The sequence below is a fragment of the Hevea brasiliensis genome, chromosome 14 (genome assembly GCF_030052815.1).
Source record: "Hevea brasiliensis isolate MT/VB/25A 57/8 chromosome 14, ASM3005281v1, whole genome shotgun sequence".
NCBI lineage: Eukaryota > Viridiplantae > Streptophyta > Magnoliopsida > Malpighiales > Euphorbiaceae > Hevea > Hevea brasiliensis.
In genome coordinates, this window is record NC_079506.1 from 89,076,070 (window position 1) to 89,101,985 (window position 25,916).

At 30.9% G+C, this 25,916-nt stretch overlaps 3 protein-coding genes across 4 annotated transcripts; 2 read left to right on the forward strand and 1 right to left on the reverse strand.

Annotated features, from left to right (window-relative positions):
- The first annotated feature begins 6,270 nt into the window (after positions 1–6,270).
- On the forward strand, positions 6,271–8,765 carry LOC110657242 (xylan O-acetyltransferase 1). 2 transcript variants are annotated; one of them, XM_021814389.2, is made up of 5 exons: positions 6,271–6,786; positions 6,921–7,095; positions 7,258–7,460; positions 7,758–7,925; positions 8,229–8,765. In XM_021814389.2, the coding sequence occupies exons 1-5, from the start codon at positions 6,287–6,289 to the stop codon at positions 8,575–8,577; spliced, it is 1,395 nt and encodes a 464-aa protein (XP_021670081.2). In that variant the 5' UTR covers positions 6,271–6,286; the 3' UTR covers positions 8,578–8,765. The 2 variants fall into 2 exon arrangements, with proteins under 2 accessions (XP_021670081.2, XP_021670082.2); XM_021814390.2 differs by lacking the exon at positions 7,758–7,925.
- Positions 8,766–14,322: 5,557 nt separating this feature from the next.
- Positions 14,323–17,092, forward strand: LOC110657243 (xylan O-acetyltransferase 1). The gene is made up of 5 exons (XM_021814391.2): positions 14,323–14,729; positions 14,820–14,991; positions 15,868–16,070; positions 16,176–16,334; positions 16,618–17,092. The coding sequence occupies exons 1-5, from the start codon at positions 14,449–14,451 to the stop codon at positions 16,964–16,966; spliced, it is 1,164 nt and encodes a 387-aa protein (XP_021670083.2). The 5' UTR covers positions 14,323–14,448; the 3' UTR covers positions 16,967–17,092.
- Positions 17,069–17,745, reverse strand: LOC110657245 (late embryogenesis abundant protein EMB564). Its single transcript, XM_021814392.2, has 2 exons — positions 17,541–17,745; positions 17,069–17,466 (listed from the first exon to the last, which is right to left on the reverse strand). The coding sequence occupies exons 1-2, from the start codon at positions 17,659–17,661 to the stop codon at positions 17,303–17,305; spliced, it is 285 nt and encodes a 94-aa protein (XP_021670084.1). The 5' UTR covers positions 17,662–17,745; the 3' UTR covers positions 17,069–17,302.
- Between the last annotated feature and the right edge of the window lie 8,171 nt (positions 17,746–25,916).

The window sequence follows — 25,916 nt, forward strand, 5'->3', positions numbered from 1 at the left end:
TGCCGAAAGAAACCACTTCTTGTTGGATTACATTTTTTTTTTTTACGCATTTGGTATCGATTCGCATTCTCTGTCTCTACAAGTCTCAGGTATTGAATCTAAAACTTTAATGGAATCGTGTTTTATATTTTTTTTGGGACTGTTCTGTTTGTTTTTCTTTCACAATGAGCTGTAAATTTTTTTTGAATATCAGTATTACGTAAAAATGTGGTATATAACTAAATCATAAATCAATTGCCATGGATTCTCAAAAACCCGAGTATCTCTTGCTGTTTGTTCTATTTTTTTGACATTGTGCTAAGTTGTGCTAGAACTGTGTTGATGTACTTCGAATGATTATGTATTGGCTGCTCACATCATTAAATTTGTGAACCCAGTTTTCACTATCCATACGGCCTAATTTTCTTCTGGGATTGGTCATGGCGCAAGGAAAAGGAAAAGGCAAAGCTAAAATTACCACATATTCATCATCTTCAGACTCCACTGATGCAAGTGTTCCTGCATCTCCTCCTCCACAAAAAGACGCTCCTCTGGTAATTGGAAAATCAAAAGAGACGCCCAAGAAAAGAACAAGTGAGCCTGTCCAAGAAAAAGGAACCAAAAAGAAAAAGACTTCAAAAGCTCCAGTTATGCATATGGAAAGGGCCATTCATGAGCCAAGGTATATCCACTGGCCTGCTTTTACTGAAGTTTCTGTTCCTTTACAATCCTTGTTTGAATATCAAAAATGGGATAAATTGTGCTCTCACACTGAAGGAGTATATGTGGACTTAGTTCAAGAATTCTATAAGAATTTAAGGATTGATGATTCTGACAGAGATGAATCTTTTAAGGTGAAAATGAAAGGGAAAGTCTATGAAGTGACGGTTGATAGATTAGCCAAAGCCCTAGGAATCCCAAACAGTGGGAATAAAATCTGTTCTCACAAAAAAGTTTTTGCTGTTGGTGGATTTAATAAAAGAGATTTTGAGGCTGAAGTGTTTAAAGGGGAAGTAAAGGATAAAACTAGCATCACCCATGCTCACCAACACATTAAAATTCTTCATAGCTTTGTCATCTATGTGCTGAATCCTAGAACTGGCAGTCCAAATTATTTAAGTACTCTTAATCTTTGCATTATCTGGCATATTGTGAATCAAATTGAATTCAATCTTACCTACTTTATGCTGAAGCAAATTATGAAGTGGAAACCACCTTACAAGCTACCCTATGCACATCTTCTTAATGGTCTGTTTAGAGACTTTGGGATACCTCTGGAAACCGAGAAACTTAGGACAAATATGATTCCAATTACAAGTTTGCAAAAAGATGATGATGGTAGAAAACTTAAATTTGAACAAGGTGCTAGTTCCAAGGATAGTGTAAGCGGTACTTTTAATGTTGAGGGAATTCTAGAAGAAGTGAACAACTTGAGGGAATTTGTTGAAATTGAGCTTGGAGAAATACAAAAGTTTGGAGCTTTTCAAACTGTTCTTATGAATGCTCTTGATTCTAAAATTGATGGCTCTTTGACATTGATGTATAAAATTGTGGAAGAATTGTTTAAAACCAAAGTTCATCTGGGTATTTCAAGCACTGAGGCTGGAGAAATTAGTAAGGCTGCTACTGGTTCTGTTCCTGAAATAGAAAAAGAAGAAGAAGAAGAGGAAGAAGAAGAATCTGCAGAAGAAGAGGAAGAACAGGAAACAGAAGAAGAAAAGGAATCAGAAAAAGAAGAAGAGGAAGAGGAAGAAAAGGAAACAGAAGAAGAGGAAGAAGAGGAAGAAGAGGACACTGAAAAAGACAAAGATGATTCTGATGATGGAAATGGTAATGGAGGCAGCAAAGAAGGAAATGGGAAGGATATGAGTGACTCATAATCTGAGACAGAACCACAGACTCCTACTCCTGCTGCTCCTGCAAAAGAAAAAGCAAAGACTGCTCAAAAGGAACAAAGCAGTAAGCAGAAAGAGCAAACTGGTAAACCATCTGGCAAAAAGACTAAAGCTAGCAAAAAGTTGACAGCAGTACTACTGCTTGCAAGCGAGTTAGCAAATGCCTGTTATTCCCTTAACACCAGGAACTGAAATGGCTGCTGAAATTCTTCAAACCTTGAGTGATAAACCTGTCAAGCCAAAAAGGGTGAATATGGCTGCTCCAAAACCAATCAGAAGAAGCTTTAGGCTGCAAGGATAAACAACCATACTGCATGATTGAATTTTGTTTAACAGTCTGTTTCTTAATTTGCTACTTAGTTTGCTACTTTTAGTTTTCTGAACTTTACATTAGTCTGCTATATCAGTTACTGTTTTGACTGGTTTATTTACTGCACTTAAACTGAATTTTGATTTATACACATGTGCATGATTTCTCCCATTATCTTTTGATGCTGACAAAAAGGGGGAGAAAATGAATGAGTAATCTTGACGGTATAACTTGTGGTTGATATAGTTTGTGATTACTTGTGGTTGATATAGTTTGTAATTAGTATATTGTTGATATAACTTTATAGTGTGCATATTGTTGATATAACTTGTGAATGATATACAGTTTGTGATTAGTGTGCATATTGTGCATATTTAGTTAGTATCTTTAGTCACACTTGACTCCTTAAGAAAATGCTTATGAATATTTCATTGAAATTATTAAGGGGGAGTTATTTGTGATTAATTGTTGATATAAGCACATACATAGGGGGAGTTATTCTCTCATATACATTCATACATATACTCACACTTATTTATATTTATATGGTGATTCGATTGAGTTTTGTCCTCAACAAAAAGGAGGAGATTGTTGACCCCACAAGCTCAAAGGAGCATAGATTTTGATGATACCAAAACTCAACTAGAATCAAACTAACATTGTTTTAAGTGTTGTGCCTCTTAAAGAAAAAGACACAAGGATTTCATGATGGATTCGTGCTTTTGAAGAAAGGATGACATTCTAAAGATAACACAGGACGAATCAAAGGAGATAAAAGAACAAAAGGTTACCTTCCAAGGCTGCATTGAAAATCAGATTTGAAGGTACATATAGTATAAGAGACAGTTTTATTTTTTAGGATTGATTGTGAAAAGAATTGAGGAGTAGAAGTCAATGATACTTATTTTCAATCCCTCAAAAGATTTTTCTTTTAAATATCATTATTGGCCTAAAAGTATTTGACTATGATTTGGTGTGAAGTTTTATAGTTTTGAAAGTTATGCAGAAAAGTTTTCCTGGTATGCTAACTGGTTTGCTACTTGTTTAGTATGCTAACTGGTTCGTTATTTTCTCCAGTATGCTAACTGTCTCAACTCTGCACAACATCGCAGAAAAAGATAAAATAACGGCTATTTTCTTGAAATTCATAACTGTAACATTCAAATGAGTTCTCAAATGGTAAAAAACATTCCAAAGCTATAAATACACCTACCTTTGGCCATTTTGCACTTAATGAAAAACTTTCCACTGTTCAAAATCATAAAAGCTTTTATTCAAAGTGCTCAAAGTGTTTTTATTGCTCATCATTGATTTATCTACTCATCTCTTCTTTATAGATTCTGTTGTATTGAATAAGAGTGAGTTTTAAACACATTATTATCATTTATGAGAGGTCATTCAAGCACCTAGTGAAGCTTGGTTGTGAAAAGTGTTTGGGATAACACTTGGTAGAAGTGTGAAGCTACTTGTAAAAGCTTTGGTGAGAAGATTTGTAAAGGGCTTTTGTCTCTTGCCTTTAAAAGAGAAGAATAGTGAAGTGAAGACTCAAAGTGGGATCTTTGAGAGAGTGGATGTAGGCTAGTTGTGCCGAACCACTATAAAAATTTTAGTGTTTATTTTCTCAACCCTTGCTCTTTACATTTATGCAATTTAACTTTATGATTGATATGCTTTTGCTGATATGAAAGTTGATATTGTTTGCTGATAACCTTGCTGCAAACTGAGAAAATTAGTTTACTGCTAAATCTGCTGATATCTGATATAATCTGCTTGTTATTTGATTTGTTGTTAGTTATGATATCTGGTATACTGTTCTGGTTGTTGTGTTAAAAATTTATCCAGATTACTGATATCTTTACTGAATGCTAATATAATTTGTTAGATCAGTATACTAATTGCACATAACTTAACTTTGAATCAACTTATCAATAGAGCTGTATTGTTCATATTTCACATTAGTCAATTGAGTTGAACTTAGCTGCAATTTTCAAAGGTTTTGAGCAAGAACCGAAAATTATTTTTAAAGTCCAATTCACCCCCCTCTTGGACATATTTTGGGACATCAGTAGCCACCATGACTGCCCCATTGGATGTGGGAACAGATCGTCGCCTATTTTTTATTGCGACGAATGTGACAAAATCCATCAAGGTGCCTGTTCATGTTATCAACATTACTACAATATCAGAGTATAGAAAAGATGCACATACGTCGGTATACACTACTCGCCAAGGCCAGCTGCTCACGGCGGAGCAGCAAGAGAACCCAGCAATGTATGCAGATTGCATCCATTGGTGTCTACCTAGTTTACCTGATACTTGGAATGAACTCCTCTACACACATTATTTCTCTGTCATGAACCCCTGGAATTTCTTCTCCTCAGAAAATGTTGCTGCTTTATAATTCATATGTTTCAGATTTTAAGGAAAAAAAAAATTCCACAGAGAGAGAAATGCATGTGGCTTTTTGGCAGAAACAAAGGCAATTAATTCAACAATTAATTTGATGTGGGTTGGCTTTGGGATTGAGCTCTGAAATTCTGAAGTTAGTCCTTTATTTTTGCAAGATCTAAGTAGCCCATGTATTTTTTTGGTTATATATTTTTGGAATGAGGAAAGCCATACGGTGAATCCAGGCCCAATTAATGGCAGCATGCCCAATAAAATTGGGGGAAATTTTAGAAATTGGGATTGCAGATCAGAAAAGGAAGTCAAAACATGGCCATGGTAATTTAATTAACTGTCATTAAATTATGATTCCATATGCCAATGAATAGGAATCTAAATGAATATAAAAAGAGGAAAATAATCGGCCTGTGTTTTGTGGAAAGGGAAGATGAAGAAGGAAAGGTGGGTGGAACTATAAGAAAGAAATTTTTGAGGAAAGTAAAATTATTATAATTTTTTTTCTTATAAATTTTTTAAGGAAAAAAATTTTATTTACTTTTTATATTTTTAATAGAAAGAAAAGTAAGGAGAGAAAATTATTATAGTTTTATTATTATGTCTATATTAAATAAATAAAATTGAATTAAAAAATTAAAATAATTTTCCTTTTTCTTTCACTTAATTTAGGTGAAAAATAAAGTGATTCCAAATGTTTTTTTAAGTAGTAGCTTTCAAGATACACAATATATGAGAACCACAATTATCTTAGGTGCATCTGTGGCAGGGAACAAGCCACCTCATTTCTTAGTGTGAGCCAGTTTCCATCACTCTGGTGACTTACTGAGGAGAGCTTCTTGTCGGCGGCTTTGCTTAATTCTTAAATGCCCTTTAATGCATGCCCATTATAATGTGGATGGGCATTGATAGATCACCCTGAAGTCTGAACAAAACCATATGGAAAAGGAAAATTCCATGTTTAAAAAAACTCAAATTATCTATATGTAATCTGTTATGCTATTGCTTTACTCTTGAGAAAGGTTAAAAATAAAAATAAAGAAGATTATAGTACAATTGATGATGTATGTTCTTCAATTCAGAGCATTACCATCCACACAAGTTCATCTAGAGCATTCGGTTCAAATCGAATCGAACCAAATCAAATCGAATTAAATTATAAAAATCGAATCGTGAATTTTAGAAATCAAATCGAATTGAAATTGGTAAAAAATCGAATCGAACTGAATCGCTTTATTTTGATTTGGTTCAGTTTAAATCGATCGGTTTGATTTTTTATTGATTTTTTAATTTAGATTTGATTTTCAAGTTATTTAGTCTAATTTTAACTTTGGTTTGAACCTAATAACCATTAATCAATGAAATTAAACAATTAATATATATAAAATTAAATATAATTCATAAATTTTCTATAAAAATAAATCAAATAAAAAATCAATTCGGTTCGATTTAGTTTGATTTGACTATATAAAATACTATTCTGTTCGGTTCGGTTTAATCGATTTTTTTCTCTTCAAAACCGAACCGAACCGAAATAACCGAAATTTTTATAATATAAAATCGAACCGAACCGATTTAATTTTAAAATCGAATCGATTGAACCAAATTGACTCGATTCGATTCGATTTTTCAGTTTGAACCGAATCCTGCTCAGCCCTAATTTCATCTCTTAAAAGAGCACTTCACTCCCCAAAAAATAAAAATGAAGAATGGAAGTGGCAGCCAAAGAAGCATTTACCTTCCAATCTTAGTTGTATCTTCTGTCTTTCTATTTGGATATTTTCTGTTTAATGAACATGTGAATTTCATCTCACTTCCATTTCCAAGACTTAAAGAGCCTTTACGAGAACCAGTTTCCAACTCCAGCAATCCATTAGTTCAAGAAAATGCCAAGATTGTGGATAATGAAGAACCCCAAATGGAGGGTAGTACTGCAGATCTTGAAAAATCGGCCAAGGTGATTCAAGAACAGGAAAGTATGGAACTGCTAAATCTTGAAGAAGCAGATGAAGATGTTGTGGTTCCACCAGAAGATTGTAATATCTTCATAGGAGAGTGGGTTCTTGATAACTTGACTCATCCTCTATACAAAGAAGATGAATGTGAGTTTCTTTCAGAGGAAGTGACTTGCCTCAGAAATGGAAGGATGGATTCTCTGTACCAGAACTGGAGATGGCAACCTAGATATTGTCATTTGCCGAAGTAAGTATATAATATAGCCTTGAAAATGATTTCAGTAGTACCGAATTAGAACTCATTTAGAGTATACAGTTAACTTTTAATATTCTAATGTATTAATTATATTTAGTATATGGTTTTATATTAACTATTCTAAGGTTCAAAGCAAAGTATTTGCTGAATAAGCTTCAAGGAAAGAGGCTAATGTTTGTTGGAGATTCACTGCAACATCAACAATGGCAGTCTTTGATCTGTCTGGTTCAGTCTGCCATTCCTCCACACAAGAAGAGCTTAATGAGCTATTCAATTTCTCTCACTGTCTTCAAAATGGAGGTCAATCTTTCATAATTTCTTACTTTTAATTCAGGTCTTGATATGCACACATGGATTCAAGTTAATCCTTAATTACACGGTTTGTGAAAATTAAATTGCATATATTATTCATTACAGTCAATATTAATTTAAATATTGGAATATTTTTTAACTTTTTTTCAGGAATATAATGCCACCATAGAGTTTTATTGGGCACCATTCTTGGTGGAGTCCAATTCAGACGATTTATCAAATAGAAATGGCCAATCAGATCGTATAATTTTTCCAGAATCAATCTCTAAACATGGTGATAACTGGAAGAATGTTGATTACCTTATATTTGACAACTATATTTGGTGGATGAACTCTCCTTACACCAAAGTATCGTAAGTATATATTCACCACTTTGCTTTTATATATATTCTAATTTTCTATTTTCAATTTCAATTTAATATATATATATATATATGAGTATGTGCGCACACGATCACATCAATTATTGAATATAAAATTTCATTTTATGCATATGAGCATTCTAAATTATTGTATTTTTTTTATAAGTATTAGCGTGCGTCTGTTGTAAGTGATGTAATTGAGAAGAGAATTTTCATTTTTATAAATATGATTGATAGTTTTAATAAGAATGATCAAGAGGTTGATTATTTTTTCTAATGGAGTTGAAGGAAAAAACGAGGACCGTTGGATGAAGGGGCAATAGCAGAGTATGATGAAATTGAATTGCCAATAGCATATGAGAGAGCTTTGAGGACTTGGGCTAAATGGGTGGAAAAAAATGTTAATCCAAACAAAACTTCTGTTTTCTTCAACAGCATGTCTCCTACTCATATCAAGTAAGAAAATCTACTTCTAAGCTTCATGGTGTCTCACAATGGTTTAGGGTAAGGTATTTGAACTAAATATAAAATTTAGGCAAATTTCCTCTCTTTAAACTAGTTTTGGAGTAGACACGGTCTTTTTTTTTTTTTTGCATGTTATTAAAATTTATCCCATAAATTTTATACTCCAAATGTTCACGTCTTGACGTGAGAGGTTGAATTGCTTGAGCTTACTTTTGAAGCGGAGTTGTTAATCCATGTTTTGATTTTATTTGATTGCAAAGTTGAAATTTACCATGTAAATGAAATGGCAAATAGGAGCTTGGATTGGAACGATCCTGATGGGATCAAATGTGCCAATGAGACTACCCCAACTCTTAACATGACCAAGCCATTGGAAGTGGGCACAAACCACCAGCTTTTTGAGATTGCAGTGAATGTGACTCAATCCATGAAACTACCTGTCTACTTCCTCAATGTAACTACACTATCTGAATACCGGAAAGATGCGCATACCTCTATTTATACAGCGGTTGATGGCAAGGTACTCTCGCCGCAGCAGAAGTCCGATCCAGCCAAATATGCTGATTGTCTTCATTGGTGTCTTCCAGGATTGCCTGATACATGGAATGAATTGCTCTATACTCGTATCATCTCTAATTCTTGATTAATAGAACTTTTGTGTCTTTTTTCAAGATTTACACAGGAAAAAAGTTTAATTAATGATATGGAATTTTTGTGTACCTTCAATGTGGATGGAATATATCTATATTTTGAAGTGAAAACTTGTGATCGATGACTATAAGTTAAATATTGTTTTATTCTTTTAAAATTATATCATCAGTTTTACTCTTATCCTCTTAATCTTCACTTGCCTAATAGCAATTGCCATTCCAAATATATGGTGTTTCTTTCAGTCTGTGGGATCAACCTCTGCAGTCTCTTGCCCATCTTTCAAGGTGCTATTCTGCTAAGGTGCTAATCTCCATCAGCAATGCATCTGTTTTGCATAATCTGATTCATTTTTTCCCCTCTCATGAATGCCAGGGATGCTCACAGGATATCTACAGCAAAGGATAGTATCATAGCACCAATAATGATCAATCTTGCTATCTACTGCACCAAGTTTTGGATATAATTTTGCAGGATATCCTACAATGAGGATCCCCCTTACGATATGGGGTGAGAATCTTGGGGTCAGCAATCGTCTGAATAGCCCCCATCTGTATTTTTAATCAAGATATGATAACTAAGCTACCAATTCCATCTGTTCATCACAACAACAGGAAAAGCTGAATCTTCTCCATTTCATATGCTAATTTTTGCTGGTGATAAAGTTTCAAATGCATGTTTACAGATTATAATTTCATAATCAAGATTATCCTGAAATAATAAAGAAAATTGAATTACTTCACTTCCCTCTCATACTTAACAAAATCCAAGATGTAGAACAAAGCATGTCAGAATAGACCAGCAAAAATGAAGAAGGAAATTCATTACAAAGGAAACCTTCAAATTCAATGAACAATAGCAACAAGGAATGACACTTGGGCATAGCTTTAAATATTTTATGATAATCATATATCATATATTAATTTCACCCTTTGATATACCTTTAAATATTGCAACTAATATTTTCAATTCTTAAAATCTAAAATAAATGTTAATAAAATATAATTTTAGAAAACTCTTTCAATATTATTTATATTATATATTTTTTTTATATATCTCACTATATCAATCAAAATTATTTTTTCTTTTTGTCTATTATCATATTATAAATTATTACACAATTAACACAAGAGGTAAAAATAATTAAAAGTTAAAAATTAAAATTTTACCTTGCATAATAAATTATTGATAGAAGTTGATTTTTAATATTGTAAATGCTTAAAGCTAATAACGAAAATTAATAAAAGAGCTATTTTTATAGTTATATTATTTAAATACAAATTAAAATAGGATTATAATTAATAGTTTAATTCAAATTAAAATAGTAAGATTGATACAAACAAAATATATATATGGAAGAAAACATAAAGATTTATAAAATTGTAAAATTATAAAGATTTAAAATTATAAAATATTAATTTAGTATAAGTAAAATTAATTTTAAAATATTAATTTATATTAATTAGAGTACTAATAAAGGTGGCAAATTCTCATCAAAACTAAATCAGTCCGACTCAATTTTAACTCGGTAACTCATCATTATTTAAAGGTGGAGAGGCTTAATTTTATTTATTTATTTATAAATATGACTTATTTTATTTTATTTTCAGTTACATGGTCAATTATAATATGAAAAGCTTCAAGAACCAACCAAATTGGATGGCTAAGGTGTACTAAGCCAATCCATATTTGTTCATATTGGCAATATGTGGAAGCTTCCACTTTGCTTCTTGCATTGTGACAAATATGTCACATTGTGGCATGTTATTGATTGTTCCTTCTTCTAGAATTCCTTTATTAATAAATGTCCTTCCAAAACCTTGCTCAATAAGTGAAAGGAAACTTGAATTTCTCAACTTGATAATTAAGTTTCATTGATTTGTAATAACACAAATTTATTATAAAGTTATTGAAAAATTAAGATATTGAAAAATTAAGATGTAATTTGATACGGAAGAAAATGAAAATTTGATTGATGAATGTAAAAACTCGCTTTGGGTTTAAGAGAAATGTTTACAAAATCTTGTGATGAAAAATTAGATATCCAAAAATGAAGGAATAAATGATCAGAATTATAAAATAGGATTAAAATTTTAATTTTTATAGATTAATTTTTTTTTATAAATAATATATATTAAATATATAAGAATATTTTTATCTTGAGTTCATAATAGATTAAGTTTAAATAAGAAAAATCAATTTTTTATAAATATGAAGGTTGCTTAGATTTAAATATAATTAGAGCTAAAAAAATAGAAATAAAAATAAAGTTCACTTGATCTTAATAAAATAAAAAAGAAACCTTTAATTTCCATTAGCAAACGACAGTTTAAAGCTTAAAAGAAAAGGACTCAAAACAACTCCTCATAAATCTACTTCTGAGCAGGGTTTTTGAAATAACAACTTCAAATTAACCCATTTTTAACAAGCTAAACGTCGTTAAACTCATAATTAATAATCTCATTAAGGCATTACAATAAATTATTTAATACCATAATACAAGGTAGCACCACTCTATTAGCAAAGTTCTATGGTTTGCACGTTTTGATTTTGTTTCAACAAGGGTTATTATTGTTAAATTTTAATAAAAATTCGGCTAGGTATGATTTTTCTAATTTAATTTAACAATTAAAATTAGTATATAAAAAAATTAGATAAATCATTTCTTAATTTTGATAATACTGATTTTATTTAGCAAACTAATTTTATGGTTTGCATTGCACGTTTGATTTTGTTTCGACAAGAGGTTAGTTTTGTTTAATTTTGATAAAAATTCAATTAGATAAAAATTCTCTAATTTCATACAATTATTTTATGTAAGTAAATTTAAAATAAACCATTTATATAAAAACTAATAATAATTCTCAATTTAAAGGATTTAATTGTGTTACGTTAATAAAGAATTTGAACTTAATAATGAATTATGTTTCACTCGGTGGCAATTTACTCTAGAGTCTACTTACTGGTTTGATCTAGTAATTAAACTTTGATTCTATTAAAGAGATTAAGATCTGGTTCTCATAATATACCACTATTCAAATAATAAAGTGCAACAACTTCATATAACTTTACCACTAAGCGTGGTAGCTTGGTGGTTAACTTGATAAGGTGGTATTGTCTCACCCCAATTTATCGATGACTATATATTGTCTCCTGGTATATTTTATGGTTACTTGATTTAAAACAAAATAATTATTACTTTATTAGGGAAAATAAGGTGATTTAATGAAATTTTACAATACTCTGTCATTTAATTTTTATAAAATGATTTTTTTTAAATAGTTAATTACGGAAAAATTTGTTAACTTAATAGAAAAAATAAATTTTTTCATATAAAAGAACATAAATAATATTTTTTAATAATAATAAAAAATATTATAAATAAAATTAAATAAGATATATTTATTTATTATTTCACATTTAACATATATTGTTTCAATTAAAATTTAAGAATTTAAGAAGTTGTAAAAAAATATGATAATTTAAAATATTAAAATAATTTTATTTTTTTTGTTAAGTTAATAAAATTTTCCTTAATTAATTACTTCATGAAAAAAAATATAATTTTACAAAAATTTAATAAAATAAAATTTAAAATTCCATTAAATCACTTTATTTTCTGCAATAAAATAATTTTACTTTGTTTTAAACAAAGTAATAATAGAATAGGCCTTGTCTCATAGTCAGTGACAAGTTGTCCAATGATGTCTGTAACGGTTCAGAAATTCCCCACTCCTATTCTTGACAGTTGGCAAGGCCGTCACAAGCTGTCTCTTGTCCTATGGAGCTAACTAGTGTGAATCTGTACAGGTACGTGCCAGAAACCTCGAAGATGCTTATTATTTAGGCTTTTGTGAGCTTGCCAGATAGGGAGAGGCTGACCTGGGGGCCCTGGCCAAGGAGAACCTAGGTGCAGCACGGGGCTAGAACTCCCGTCCCATGGCAATGTGGCAATGTGAGCAGCTCAGCGAATCACGCCAAGCGACCCCCAATGGAGGTAGGCGCGATGGCGACAAGGGCGTTGCTAGAATCGGGTGGGGGAGAATGTCAGGCATCAACGGGACAGAGGTAGACAAGGGTTTCTCAATCCGACATCGGACAAGAAAGGGGTCGATCCGAGGGACAAGTGCGGCCTATCATGCAGCAGCTGGTATGCGTCTGGCGAATAACATGATGAATCTTGGCAAAGGCATTTTAGAGGATGTCTGCGTGCGAAAGTGGGTGAGTGCACTGGCAAACTGGTGGCCAACATGCTGCACAAGTGTTTGCGTTGGGCGAGCGCAAAAAATGGTGTGTGGACTCCTATGTGCGAGGGAGTGTGATCAAGTTGTGCATTTGCGGGATTGGGTGGGGAGAATGTGATGTCGGAAGTTTCCTCCTATTCTTGGCGATTGACAAGCGCTCACAAGCTATCTCTTGCCCTATTGAGCTAACTAGTGTGAATGCATGCAGTGTGCGGAAACCTCGAAGATGCTTATTATTTGGGCTTATGTGAGCTTGCCAGATAGGGGGAGGCTGACCTGGGGGCCCTGGCCAAGGGGGACCTAGGTGCCGCACGGGGCTAAAACTCTTGTCCCGTGACATGTCTTACAGGGTGTCATTCGAGTTTGATAGTGATGTCTTACAGAGTGTGATCTCGAGTTTAATAGTAGGTCTCTTCCTATGAAATTGGACTAAATTGAATATGCCAATCAGTGATTCCGAGTCTTAAGTTTAGGGGATTATTACTATCATACTCAAAGTTTTTTTTTTTTTACAATTAAAAAAAAATTCATATAACTCCATAAGAGAAACAATAGATTCTGCTTGAAGGGGCAGTACTGCGAATGTGATGAACACCATCCAAGCTAACAAGATAATAACTCAAAGATGGATCACAGGTAATGCAAGGGTTGATGATTCATTAGGTTTCTTGATTGTTTTCATTAGTTCCAAGGACAATCTCTACGTGGATTGTGGACGTATGACGATCTACCATGCTAGATGATTTTAAAGAGAGATTTTATGTAGAAAAAGATATAACAGAACTCTTTTATTAGATTCCTTCCTTGTTTATTTTCTTAATAATAAAATTCTTTTGCTTCCGATAGGCTATAATCTTGTGACTAATCCTCCAGAGCAGATTATTTCTTTATTATTAAGAGACCTTAGATGGGGTAATTAAACCAAAGAAAAAAACAAAGTTGCAGACATATTAACAAAAACTTTAAGGTCACAATTAATTTAAATTGATACTCATTGAATAAATAAATGATACATTATCCCAAATCATAATCAATTTTGTTCAAAATCATGATGTATCTTATTTAAAATTATAATATATTGATCTTTTAAAGATTTTCTCATTCTATGCTCTAATATGAAACAGAACATCAAAACTTGAATGGAAATCTTAAAATAACCTGATTTGATTCAATGATTAAAAATATATTATTCACTAAGTGATATTAAGTTTGAGTCCCCACCTCTCAATCATGAGAAAAATAGACAAATCTCTAAATTAAATTGTCTCATGATATGCATGCTCCAACTGAAATAGAATATTGAAACGTGAAAGGAAAACTCAAAACAAATCCCCCAAATTTATGGCAAGAATCAAGGGTGTTAATGAAAGTTAACCAAGTATACACAGCCAACTTTTCTTGACCAAAAACCCCAAAAAATTAAAAATAAAATAAAAAGATTACCCATTTTTTTAAAATAAGAGATTGGAGACTTAGAATTCACATCTGGATATGTAAAGTAAGTAATAAGCCTTCACTAAACCAGACAAGGAAAAGCAACTCTTTGGTTCTTAAAGTATCTTATATAAAGCCAAGTCATCGTTGCAAAGAAAAGAGTGCCTTATATGCAAGTTCTTTAAACAATGAATGCTAGCTTGCATTGCATTTCAGTCTTAGTTATGGTGACATTTTTGTCGATATCTTTCGTTGGATGCCTCAAGAATGATAAGAAATATCACAGAAACAAGGTAGAAGAGTGTGATATCTTCGCAGGAGAATGGGTTTTGGATAACAAGACACATCCTTTATACAAAGAAGATGAATGTGAGTTTCTGTCACAGTGGTCTGCCTGCCTGAAGAATGGAAGGCCTGACTCTCTGTACCTGAATTGGAGATGGCAACCCAGAGAGTGTTCTTTGCCCAAGTAAGTAGTTTTTCTTGGGTTAATTTTCATGTTTTTGCATATCTAAACAAAAGCTAATTAAATTAATTATATTTTTTGGGGTTAATTAAGGTTTAAGGCAAAACATTTGCTGAAGAAACTCAAGGGAAAGAAGCTTATGTTTGTTGGAGACTCTATACATAATAACCAGTGGCAATCTTTGGTTTGCTTGGTAGAATCAGCTGTCTCACCAAGCCAGAAGAGCGTGGACTACTCAGGCTACCCACAAGTCTTCAGAATTAAGGTCTTTCTCAATTTACCCCTAATCAAATTTCAATATGATCACTAAAACATAACATATCAACAAATTAAATATAAATAACCATGTTAAGTTACTAATAAGCTTTAGTTTTTTACAAGCAAAGCTTTATTATTAAAAAGGAATAGGATAAAACGAGTAATTTTATACATCATGTCTGAATTTTAATTTGTATTTCATTTTTATTTTTTAATTTTAATTTATTAAAAATTTCTAAGAAAAAATAAATAAAAAGATAATTTTATTATTTTTTTAATTTAAAAGCCTATTATAATTGGTTATAGCTATTTTTAGGAAATAAATTAAAATTTAATAATTTTTTTATAAATAAATTAAAATATAAAAATAAGACACAAAATAAAATTTAAAAACGAGTTATAAAAATTAAAAAAAAAAAAACAAAAGAAAAACCAAAAAGCAAGATTAAAGAATAAAGCAGAAAAAACCAAAAGAATAGCTGGCCGCGAAAAGAATAACACTACAAGACAATATCCAAAAGACACAAGCGGCTGACACAAGGCTGCATGACTGAAATGTGTTTTATAATAATATTTATAATTTGGAATATTATATTTAAATAAAAAAAATTAATATTTTATAAAATTATTAAATTTCAAAATATAAATTATTCAAAAATTATTAATTAAAATATATAAAACCAAATATTAATTGTAAATCAGTATTGAGTTTAGTTACATTGATTTTCATAAATATTCTGCCATTGTTGTTCCTAAATAGTATTGAAATCATTTCTATTAAGACCTTGAATTTAAATTTCAATTGTACTCAAATGAATTTTAGAAAAATAAACAATGATATTATTCCCCACATGATCTTATTGTTATATTTTTTATTTTTCAGAAATATAATGTTACAATAGAATTTTACTGGGCACCATATCTAGTTGAATCAAGTGTAGACCCTCCAAAGTTTAGGGATGGCAAAACAACTGCTGTAATAATGGCTGAATCAATTGCAAAGCATGGAAATAACTGGAAAGATGCAGATTATCTAATCTTCGACTCATATGCTTGGTGGATCAAGCATCCCACAGTCAGAGTATTGTAAGTTTCACACGCATGCATTTTCCTTTCCAGAAAAACTGAGAAAGTTGATAAAAGTGTTCCATTGTTATTGATTGGTGATTAATAATCTAACTTAATTCCTAGGCAAGGATCGTTTGAAGAAGGAGACACAAAGTATGTTGAGATCGAAAGGCATATAATATTTGAGAAAGTTTTAAGGACATGGGCCAATTGGGTGGAGGAAAACATTGATCATAAACGCACTTCTATTTTCTTTAGCAGTGCATCACCTCAACATTACAGGTACGAGATCTATTTAGCTAATAGTCTGCATCAATTAGCAGCTGTATCGAAAGGTGACAGATTGATCTGGCAGGTGGGTTTGAATTTGAGCCAATCGAGGTAGGAGTAATCAAAATTTAATTCAAATAAAAAATATTTTTGATTAAATTGATTTAATTTGAAATTCATGTTTATTATTCTGTGCTTTGTGCATATGAATCCTGTCAAAATTTGCTATATCTAGCTATATTCTTTTAAAAGAGCTAAACAATGGCGATATTAACTAGTGAGCAAATGATGATAGGAGCTTGGACTGGAACAACCCAAATGGAGTTAACTGTGCAAGCGAGACTACACCAATTCTGAGCACATCAATGCCAATAAATGTGGGCACAGACAGGCAAATATTCTCAATTGCAGCAGATGTGATTAGATCAATGAAAGTAAAAGTCCATTTCCTCAACATAACAAGCCTCTCAGAGTACAGGAAAGAAGCACATCCTTCTGTTTACATTATTCAAGATGGTAAACTTCTTACACCGAAGCAGAAATCTAATCCAGCCAAGTATGCAGATTGTGTTCATTGGTGTATCCCAGGGCTCCCTGATACGTGGAATGAATTGCTCTATGCGTACATTGTAACACATTCTTGACTTCACTCGTAAATTCAATCATATGTGTAGCTTCACAACAGAAGCTTTCTGTTGAGAAGCTTTCGGTCAAGAAATGATTATACAGGTGAACTGAGAAATTAATTTATAAAAATTAGTTCGTTATTATTATGAAACATTATTGGCAACCCAAAAGGGATAACCAATTAAGCCTCTGTTACAGACCTCGAAAGGCATCTACTACAAAACCAAAAGCCACACCCTACAAATTAAAACAGCTTAGCTAAAACCTTGCTATAACATATTCGTTAGCAACATTCTTACTAGTATACACAAAAAACCTGCAGCACTTAAAGCCATAAATACTAGCTAGTTTATTCAGCTCCTGGTCCTGAACTTGGACTCATCAATGGGGATACCCTCTCTCTCTGCTCGTTCACCGCCAGACTCATCGGTGGTGCTCAGCCCACCCTTTCGACCCATCTCCTGATACCCTTCTGTCCCCAGCTGCTCCTTCCTCGTCTGCCCTCCTCGGCTTCTCCCTGTTAGCCAAAACAATGTTAAAACGGAGCCCATTAACAGTATCAGCAGAGTCACAGAGTTGAAAAAGTTTTACCTTCGGCGAGGTGTTCTTGAGCTTCAAGGCTTTTGCCCCCCGTGCCTCCAGGAACTACAGTCTCACCTTGCCTTGCTTTCGCATCAAGTTCATCTCTTGATGGCTGCTGGTGTGAAGACATCTTTCCTCTTAAATCAACCAAAACCAAGATTGCTTTCTTGCTTTTGAACACTGATCAATGCAATTGCAGGGTGAAATCTAGCAGAATTGCTGAGAATTTATCCAGCCAGCGATGGACGAGATGGTACTACACGCGGTGGATGATACGGCAAAAGAGGAGGGATTTGAGTTGACACGTAGGCCATTCAGGTGCTAAGAGAATGACACGCGTCGTGTTCCTTGGTGACGTAAAATTACATGTGCCCTCACTAACTGCCACGTGCACTAACATCAAACGGCTCGAAGGTGTACAGATTAAAGTTTGTATTGGTGATAGGAAGCCAAACGGTTGAGGGTTGTTAACCGTTAATTTTAGTTAGCCCGAGAGAAAATACCGCAATTATTAGGGGTGTGCAGTTTTCGGTTTAAACCGAAAAATCGAATCGAATCGATTAATTCGGTTTAATCGGTTCGATTTTAAAAATTAATCGGTTCGGTTCGGTTTATAATTTTGATAATTTCAGTTAATCGGTTCGGTTTAATTATTTTTATAAAAAAAATCAAAAAATCGAACCGAACCGAAATTATTAATATATATAGGAAATCAAAAAAAATCGAATCAAATTGAATCGAATCAAATCGAACCGAACCGAAATCAAAGAAAACCGAACCGAACCTAAAGATTTTTTAGTTTTGATTTCTAATTTTTTTTGTTTTTATGTTTTTATTATTTGGATTTAATGTTAAAAATATGAAATTTTATAAATTTCGGTTTGATCGGTTTAAAACCGAACCGAACCGAAATTTATCGATTCGATTCGGTTCGGTTTTCTCTTATCAATCGGTTCGGTTCGATTTTTAAAATTTTCGATTTTCGGTTTTATCGATTCGGTTCGGTTCGGTTCGGAACCGAACCGGCCGTTTGCACACCCCTAGCAATTATATATGGATTTATTATATGGTGTTAGTGATAATTTGTTTGATTTAAAATTATTAAATTTGAATTTTAGGATTAAATGAATTAAAAAACATTATTAATGAATATTTAATATGAATAATTCAATAATTTTTTATAAAAAAGATGTTCATTGAAAACATTTTACTCTTTAATAGATTAATTCAATATAAACAAAATTAATTCTGATCTATTAGGTTAAGAAATCTGTATAACATAAAGAAGAAAATATTAACTAATATTTTACATGCATTTATGTTAAATTTTAGTAATATTAAAATTATAGTGTGAAATTTTAAATTTAAATAAATTAATAATTACAATCACATCATTAAGTGCCTATATGTCTAGCTAGTGGCTCCAAAATTGAGGATCTTAGATTGAATTAAGGCTTTCTTAACTTCAATTTTCAATTTAATTTTGGTTTGAATTAGCTGTTGATGTTTTCTTAAAATTTGTATTTATTTTAAAAAATTAATTTTAATGGGATAAAATTATCTGATTTTTTATTTCAATTCTGATTTATAAAATTTTGAATTTCAATTAAAATTAAATTTAAATCCAACTATAACTATGTCTAAGTCTATATGTACATACTTTAAGACGGCGGATATTATAATTTCATTTGTTAATAGTATAATAATTTTTTGCCTGATTAAAAAAAAATTTCTATTTTAAAAAATTTACTTATTTATAGATGCCAATGAAAATTCGAGGTTACTATAAACCCTTTCATAACTGTATTTTAATAACCACTGAGTAGTGGTGGTGAGAAGAGAAAGTACATTATTAGAATAATCAAATTCAATCAAATGACTAAAAATTTTAATGCATCATGTACATCAAAATGAAATTTAGAAGTAATTAATGATGTTGAAAATATTGGAAAGAATATGCTGAAAAAATTAGATAAAATTATAATAAATTTTAAAATTTTTGAAAAAATTAAATAAAATATTTGTGCATTTTAAAATTTTGACATATACTACTAAAATAGAAAGAATTTGATAAAATATGACTTTTTTAGTCAATAGGTTATTTTATGCAAATTAGCCGTAACACCCTAAATTTTTTTAAAATACTTATTTTATGTGTAAATATTAATATTTTATTTTATTAAAATTTTGAAAATTTATTTGGAATTTTTCGAATTTTAGAAATTGGGTTTGATTTTTCAAAGTCAATAAACTTTATTAATTTTTAAAAATTAATTTAAAGACCACGTAGTAAAATTAAAAATATATTTGGACTCTAAAAATTTTTATGAGTTTTCTGAAACTTTTTCAGAATTTTTTGGCCTCATTTTTTGTCCTAGAGCAAAGTAAAAATTCAATTTCAGGTATCCTGAATCCAATCGGTTGAATGGAACCAGATCAAAGCAGACCGATCGAATCAAATCAGTCCCTTTTCTCCTTTTTCTCCCTCTACCTTCTCTTCCCCGATGCCACCTTCTCCCTCTCGTTTCTCTCTCCTCCCTCTTTCTCGGCGCCAGCCGCCGCCTCCCCTCCCCTCCCTGCTTTGCTGGTGACCTTCCCCGCCCTTTCCTCGCCACCAGTTGGCCTCCAAGTCGTTGAAAAATCCGCCCAAAGTCTCCTTCACGTGAGCGTTGTAGCACCCCCTTTCCGGCAAAAATCCAGTCGATCCAACAACTAATCGGATCGTGTCTTGTCCCAAACACCTTCTACTCGTTGAGAGCTTTCTATAGACACTAAGATCATCCATTTCCATTGAGTATTTTGTTCAATTTTTGCTTAGAAAATTTTAGCCCATTTTGACTTTTGGGCTAAATTTCTCTCAAACCGGAAACCCTACGAGAAATCCGAGAGTACCAACATACTCTACACGACGAGAGATTCGTGAGGATATGAATTTTAAATTTTTTCGACACCGAAATTTTGGTGGGTCCTGCAAACTTCGCAGTGTTTTTCCGAGCTTCATTTGAGCTTAATTAATTCCATAAATATATTTTTTTCTAACTCCTAGTGTTATGGGCTTCGCGTAGAAACTCTCGTTTCACAGAAATTCAATAATTGGTCAGGTCTGCAAATTTCAGGCCGGACAGACAGGTAGCTGGAAAAAACTTTAGAACCGGGTCGAGGTTGTAGGCTACCCCACCATTTTTAAACGCCCCGGACGCGCTCCAAGCGCCAGAATTGGCATACGTAAACCTGAAACTTAAGTTTTCTTAATTATCGAGTGCCTAATTTTGATTAAAAATCTATAAAATATTCGTGGTAGGTTAGAAATTATAATTCCTTTTGTATTAGCTTAGTAATATTGTTAAGGATTGCGGGACAAAATTTTAGAATTTTTAAAGCTTGTTTAAGTGGTTTTTACTAAAAAGATGGTTCTGGAAACTAAATTATAATTTTTCCAGATTGTGAGTTTTGATTGATTTAGAGGGGCCATAAGTTATTGATATATTGTGATTGTTGAAATTGAGAATTAGAAGTATTGTTTGAACCTTTTTGCAAGATAGGTAGATTCCAGGTATAGGGAGAACTCTGCTGGATTTTCGGCAAAACCTTAGGACTGTCTTTTAATTCTCTACAACTTTGTTTCAAGTTGTTTATTTATAAATTTTGCTATATTGTTTAGATGAGTTGGGACAGCCTTCTTTCTCAGCCCAGCCACTGCAGTAAATATTTATTTTATGTACAATTTCAATATTATTATACTTCTGGCATGCTCATATATTACTTATATATATATATATATATATATATATATATATATATATATATATATATATATATATATATATATATATATTAGGCATGCCCTGTAATGCATTTGTATTTGATGAATACTATTTTAGTCATTGTGTTTTGATAATCCAAAGCTATGTGCGTGTGGCGGCATACTTGTGGTGTGGTGTGATGGATATAGGTAGGACGGGCAAATTAGCTTGAGCTAATTTCGCTTGGGGCCTGGTCATTTTTGAGGAAATCGGGGTAAGTACGACTTTAAGTTGATCTCGCTAATCTCCGCATATGAACTATTAAGCAAAAGTCAGGCTCGAGTTAATCTCGCTGGCAAGCCTTGGATTAAGAGAGCTAGGTAGGGAGATCAGCTCCCCATATATGTATATGTGAGTATGGGTTTGACATGGGTGTGTAAGTGCTCCAGATTATCTTTAATGTAATTTTATGTGATTTATATGACTTGTATGAAAATGATGCATTAGAATTAGATAGTTATAGAAATTATGTGTAAAATAAATATTTACTCTCTGAGTCGAACGCTCACTCTTATTCACTATTTTTCCAGAATAGAGGAGAGCTCTTTCCTTGAGTTTAACTTGCTTTCATTCTTCACAGGTCTACTTCTAATTAATTTTATGTTTTGTACTGTTAAATATAAATTCTAGTCCTTAGCATATGTAGAAACATATCATTTAGTTTGGGACTGCAATATTTATCAATTTGGGATTGTAATATATAAACTTTAGGTATGTGTAATTATGTGATTGGATACTTGTGATTGATGAGGGAGCTGAGCTCCTATTGATTTTATTTTGGATTATGGATGATTGATGGGTGAGCTGAGCTCCCCAAATGTATTTTTATTGAGATTACAGGTCGGATAAGTTAATAACTCTCCGTTGGATAATCCCTTTTATAGTCAGACTCTGTCTAGTTGATTTTTTGAAATTGGGCTCAATATAGGCTTACTAATGGGTTAGGGTTTAGTTGGACTTACAACGGGCTTTGGGGCTCTTATACTGAACCAAGTCTTAGTGCCGGTCCAACTCATAATTTAGGTTGTGACATTAGCATAATAACATTAATAATGAAAAAAAAAATATATTTTCTTTATGTTATTAGAAATGTAGAGAATGTGAAATTTTAGAGTTTTTAAGTTTGAAACTCTCTATTAATTGTATTATTAACTTTTATAATGATATCATTAATGGAAGAGGACCATCATTCAGTCCCCGGCCTTATCAAAATTCCTTTGTGTTAAAAGAAAAACACACAAAAATGTTGGAGTCATGATGCATACAAATTCAAAGCAACATTAATTAATTAAAGAATAAAGATTTTGACCACAAAATTAAGATGTTATTTATTTAAACAAAAAACATCTTAAAATTTAAGGTCCATTTAACATTAATATTAAAATTTTTTGTGAAAAATAATTTGCATATACAAAATATTTTTTATACAAAAATATTTTTTTGAAAAATAAAAAAATATTTTTTATAAAAAATATTTTCATTATTTGATTATAATGTTAAATTAATAGTATGTGTTTATATCATATATTTATAAATGTTTTCATATTTTAGTAAGCTTTTTAAAGCTAATAAAATGAAAAATATTTTTTTCTTTTAAAAAGTGAAAATTATTATGTTTAAAAGTAATTTAATTTTTTCTATTTTTCTGAGTATCTCAAAAGTTAAAAAGTATTTTAAAGAAAAATATTTTACATAAAATAAATGAAGTTTTAATATAATAGAAATTATTTTATAGGCATTAATATTTATGAATTTAATAGTAAAAATTGGCCGCTCATACTTTGATGGTAAGACATTAATTTAGACTAATGGAATTGGAATGAAATTATATATTTTTTTAATATTTTTTTAACTTTTCAAATTGAACTTCAAACGAGAGGTTAATTTGATTTTTACAATGATGGGAATTGAGAACATAGATTTGGATTCTTATGGTTGCCGGAGAAGTCATCAAACCCAAATTCTGTGTGACCGAGTCATCACTCAAACCTCTGTTTTGGGCGTGCTGGGTTAGCTTTATTCTTGTCTTATGTTGTGGTCTCATGTGAAGACTGAGTTCTTCTTTGTTTCAACCCAATGTATGACTTAGCAACTGCATATTTTTCAATAAGAAATAATTAGCTGCCGTTTGCTATTTTGGAATGGAATTGATCTTTCTATTCTACGGCAGCTATATATGCTGATTTTTATTTAAATTTACTCAATCAATCATTAGAATACTCGTACATATGGAATGGAACAATTCATGTACATAATAAGAAATTAAATAATTCTAACTGATTCAATTTTCTTCATAAAATATTTGACTTGGTTATTCGATGAGAATCACACTTCATTCAATGGTAATCTTAGGGGTGAGCACTATTTGATTTAAAATAAATAAATTGAATCGAAATATCTTAATTCAATAATTTGGTTCAATTTTTTAGGTAATCTGATTTGATTTTTTTTAGATTTTAAAAATTTTGATTATTTCAATTTGATTTGGTATTGGAAATCTATTGAACCGAATCAAATTAAATTACTTTACTAATTTTTAAATTATTTTATTTTTATAAAGAATTTATATATTATATGTATTTTTACATATATAAATTATTTAATTTCATTGATTAATAGTTAAGTTCAAATTAAGGTTAAAATCAGACAATAAAACATTAAAAATCAAGTATAAATAAAAAAATCTAGCAAAGCTAAAAAATAAAAAATCAATCAGTTCAAACTGAATTAGAGAGATTCAATTTAATTTTTTATCTATTTCGATTCATTTTGATTTTTAAAATATAATAATTTGATTAATTTTATTTTTAAAATATAATAATTTTATTAATTTAATTCGATTCGATTTAAATTGAATGCTTAGCCCTAGATAATCTATCATTGTTTTAATTTTATAATTAGATTAAAATATTTTTTTTATTTGCAACTTTATTATTCTCAAAGCATACAAATTGTCTTGTAATATCACCTAATTTTAATACTTAAAAAAAATAAATTGATCTAGAATTTTATAAAATAGACTGGTTTGAAATTGCAAGACTCTGCATGATTTGTTTTTAAAATTAAAATAAAATGTAATTATTTTAATAATAATTCTCTATTCTCTCAAGCTCAACTCACACTTTTATTACTTCTACTACTACTTAATATTCTTCTCCCGCCGCCGGCGGCCGCCGGCTTTCCCTTTCAACTATTTTTTCTTTACACTTTATCGTTATTATTATTATTATCTGCTCTTTTTCTTAGCCTGTGGATTTTGGCATTTTGCCCGTCACAATCAGTTGGCGGCGCGTACATATACGCGCACTTTCTCCGCTCGTATTAGTTTTGTTGGAGAATTTGGAGTGGGCCGGCCTTGGGCTTTGTTGGGTTATTAAATAATATGTTTCCATCCCCTCAGCACACAGAAGGAGTGGCGTATATTATAATGTTGTTAAGAAGACGAAAATACCATTGAGCACATTCTACTCTATGCTCAGTCACCGTTCATGGGCTGAAATTCTTAACTCTTAAGCTTTGACCGCCGCGGTGCTCCAATAGAAATCTGCTACGTTTCCAGTTGTTAAGGATAACCAAGCGACAATTAATTGATAAATTGTTACACGTTTTTATACCAAAAAAAAATTTAATAATATTTGAATAAAATATTAACTATAAAATTTATTAAAAAATGATTTATATGTATTTATATATTCAATTAGACAATCATATAAACATGTTTTATATAAAAATAATTTTACCATCATTTAACTTAAATAATTATTATAAATTTTATATATAATTTATTAATTTATTGACTAAATAAATCTAAATTTTTATATTAATTACTTATTATATCTAAAATTTTTAATTTTCAATAATTTAATTATAACTTTTAAAAATAAAAAATTTTTATCCAAAATTCAAAAATTAATTTTGAGTTTTAACTTTTTTCACACCTGAATTACCATATATCATATCATATCACATTTTTTAATTTTTTTTTATTTGATTCATTTTTCCCTCGTTCTCTTTCTTTATAAATAAAAGAGTAAAGATTCCATACTAAATAAGTTTGATTACTCATAATAGAGAGAGAATGAGAGAGAGAGAAAAAAATGAATCAAATAAAAAAAAAGTGGCATGGCATGCTACATACCTAAAAAGCTTATTTATTTAAGTACATATAGGAAAGAGCATTGGATTAGTTTAATTTTAAAATTTGAACCAAATTGAAATTAAATTGTAAAATGTTAATCAAAATTCAATAGAATCAAATTGAATCAATTTAATTTAATTTAGTTCGATTTAATTTATTAGTTTGAACAAAATAGGAGCAAAAGATATCATATGAATTTTCGCATCCCTCTCCAGTAGCCCAGCAATACCCAACACTAGCAACATCTGCAAATCCAATTCACAGACCGCCCAATAAAAAATTAACAGATTTTCCAACAACAAATTAATAGATATCAACAAATTCCTCACAAAAAAAGAATTTGCACAATTTAAAATTAAAGTTTTCACATCTTCAATTGACATCAATAATAACATAAATCCTGAAATGCAAAAGTTAAAATTTACATAATACTCAAATCAAATT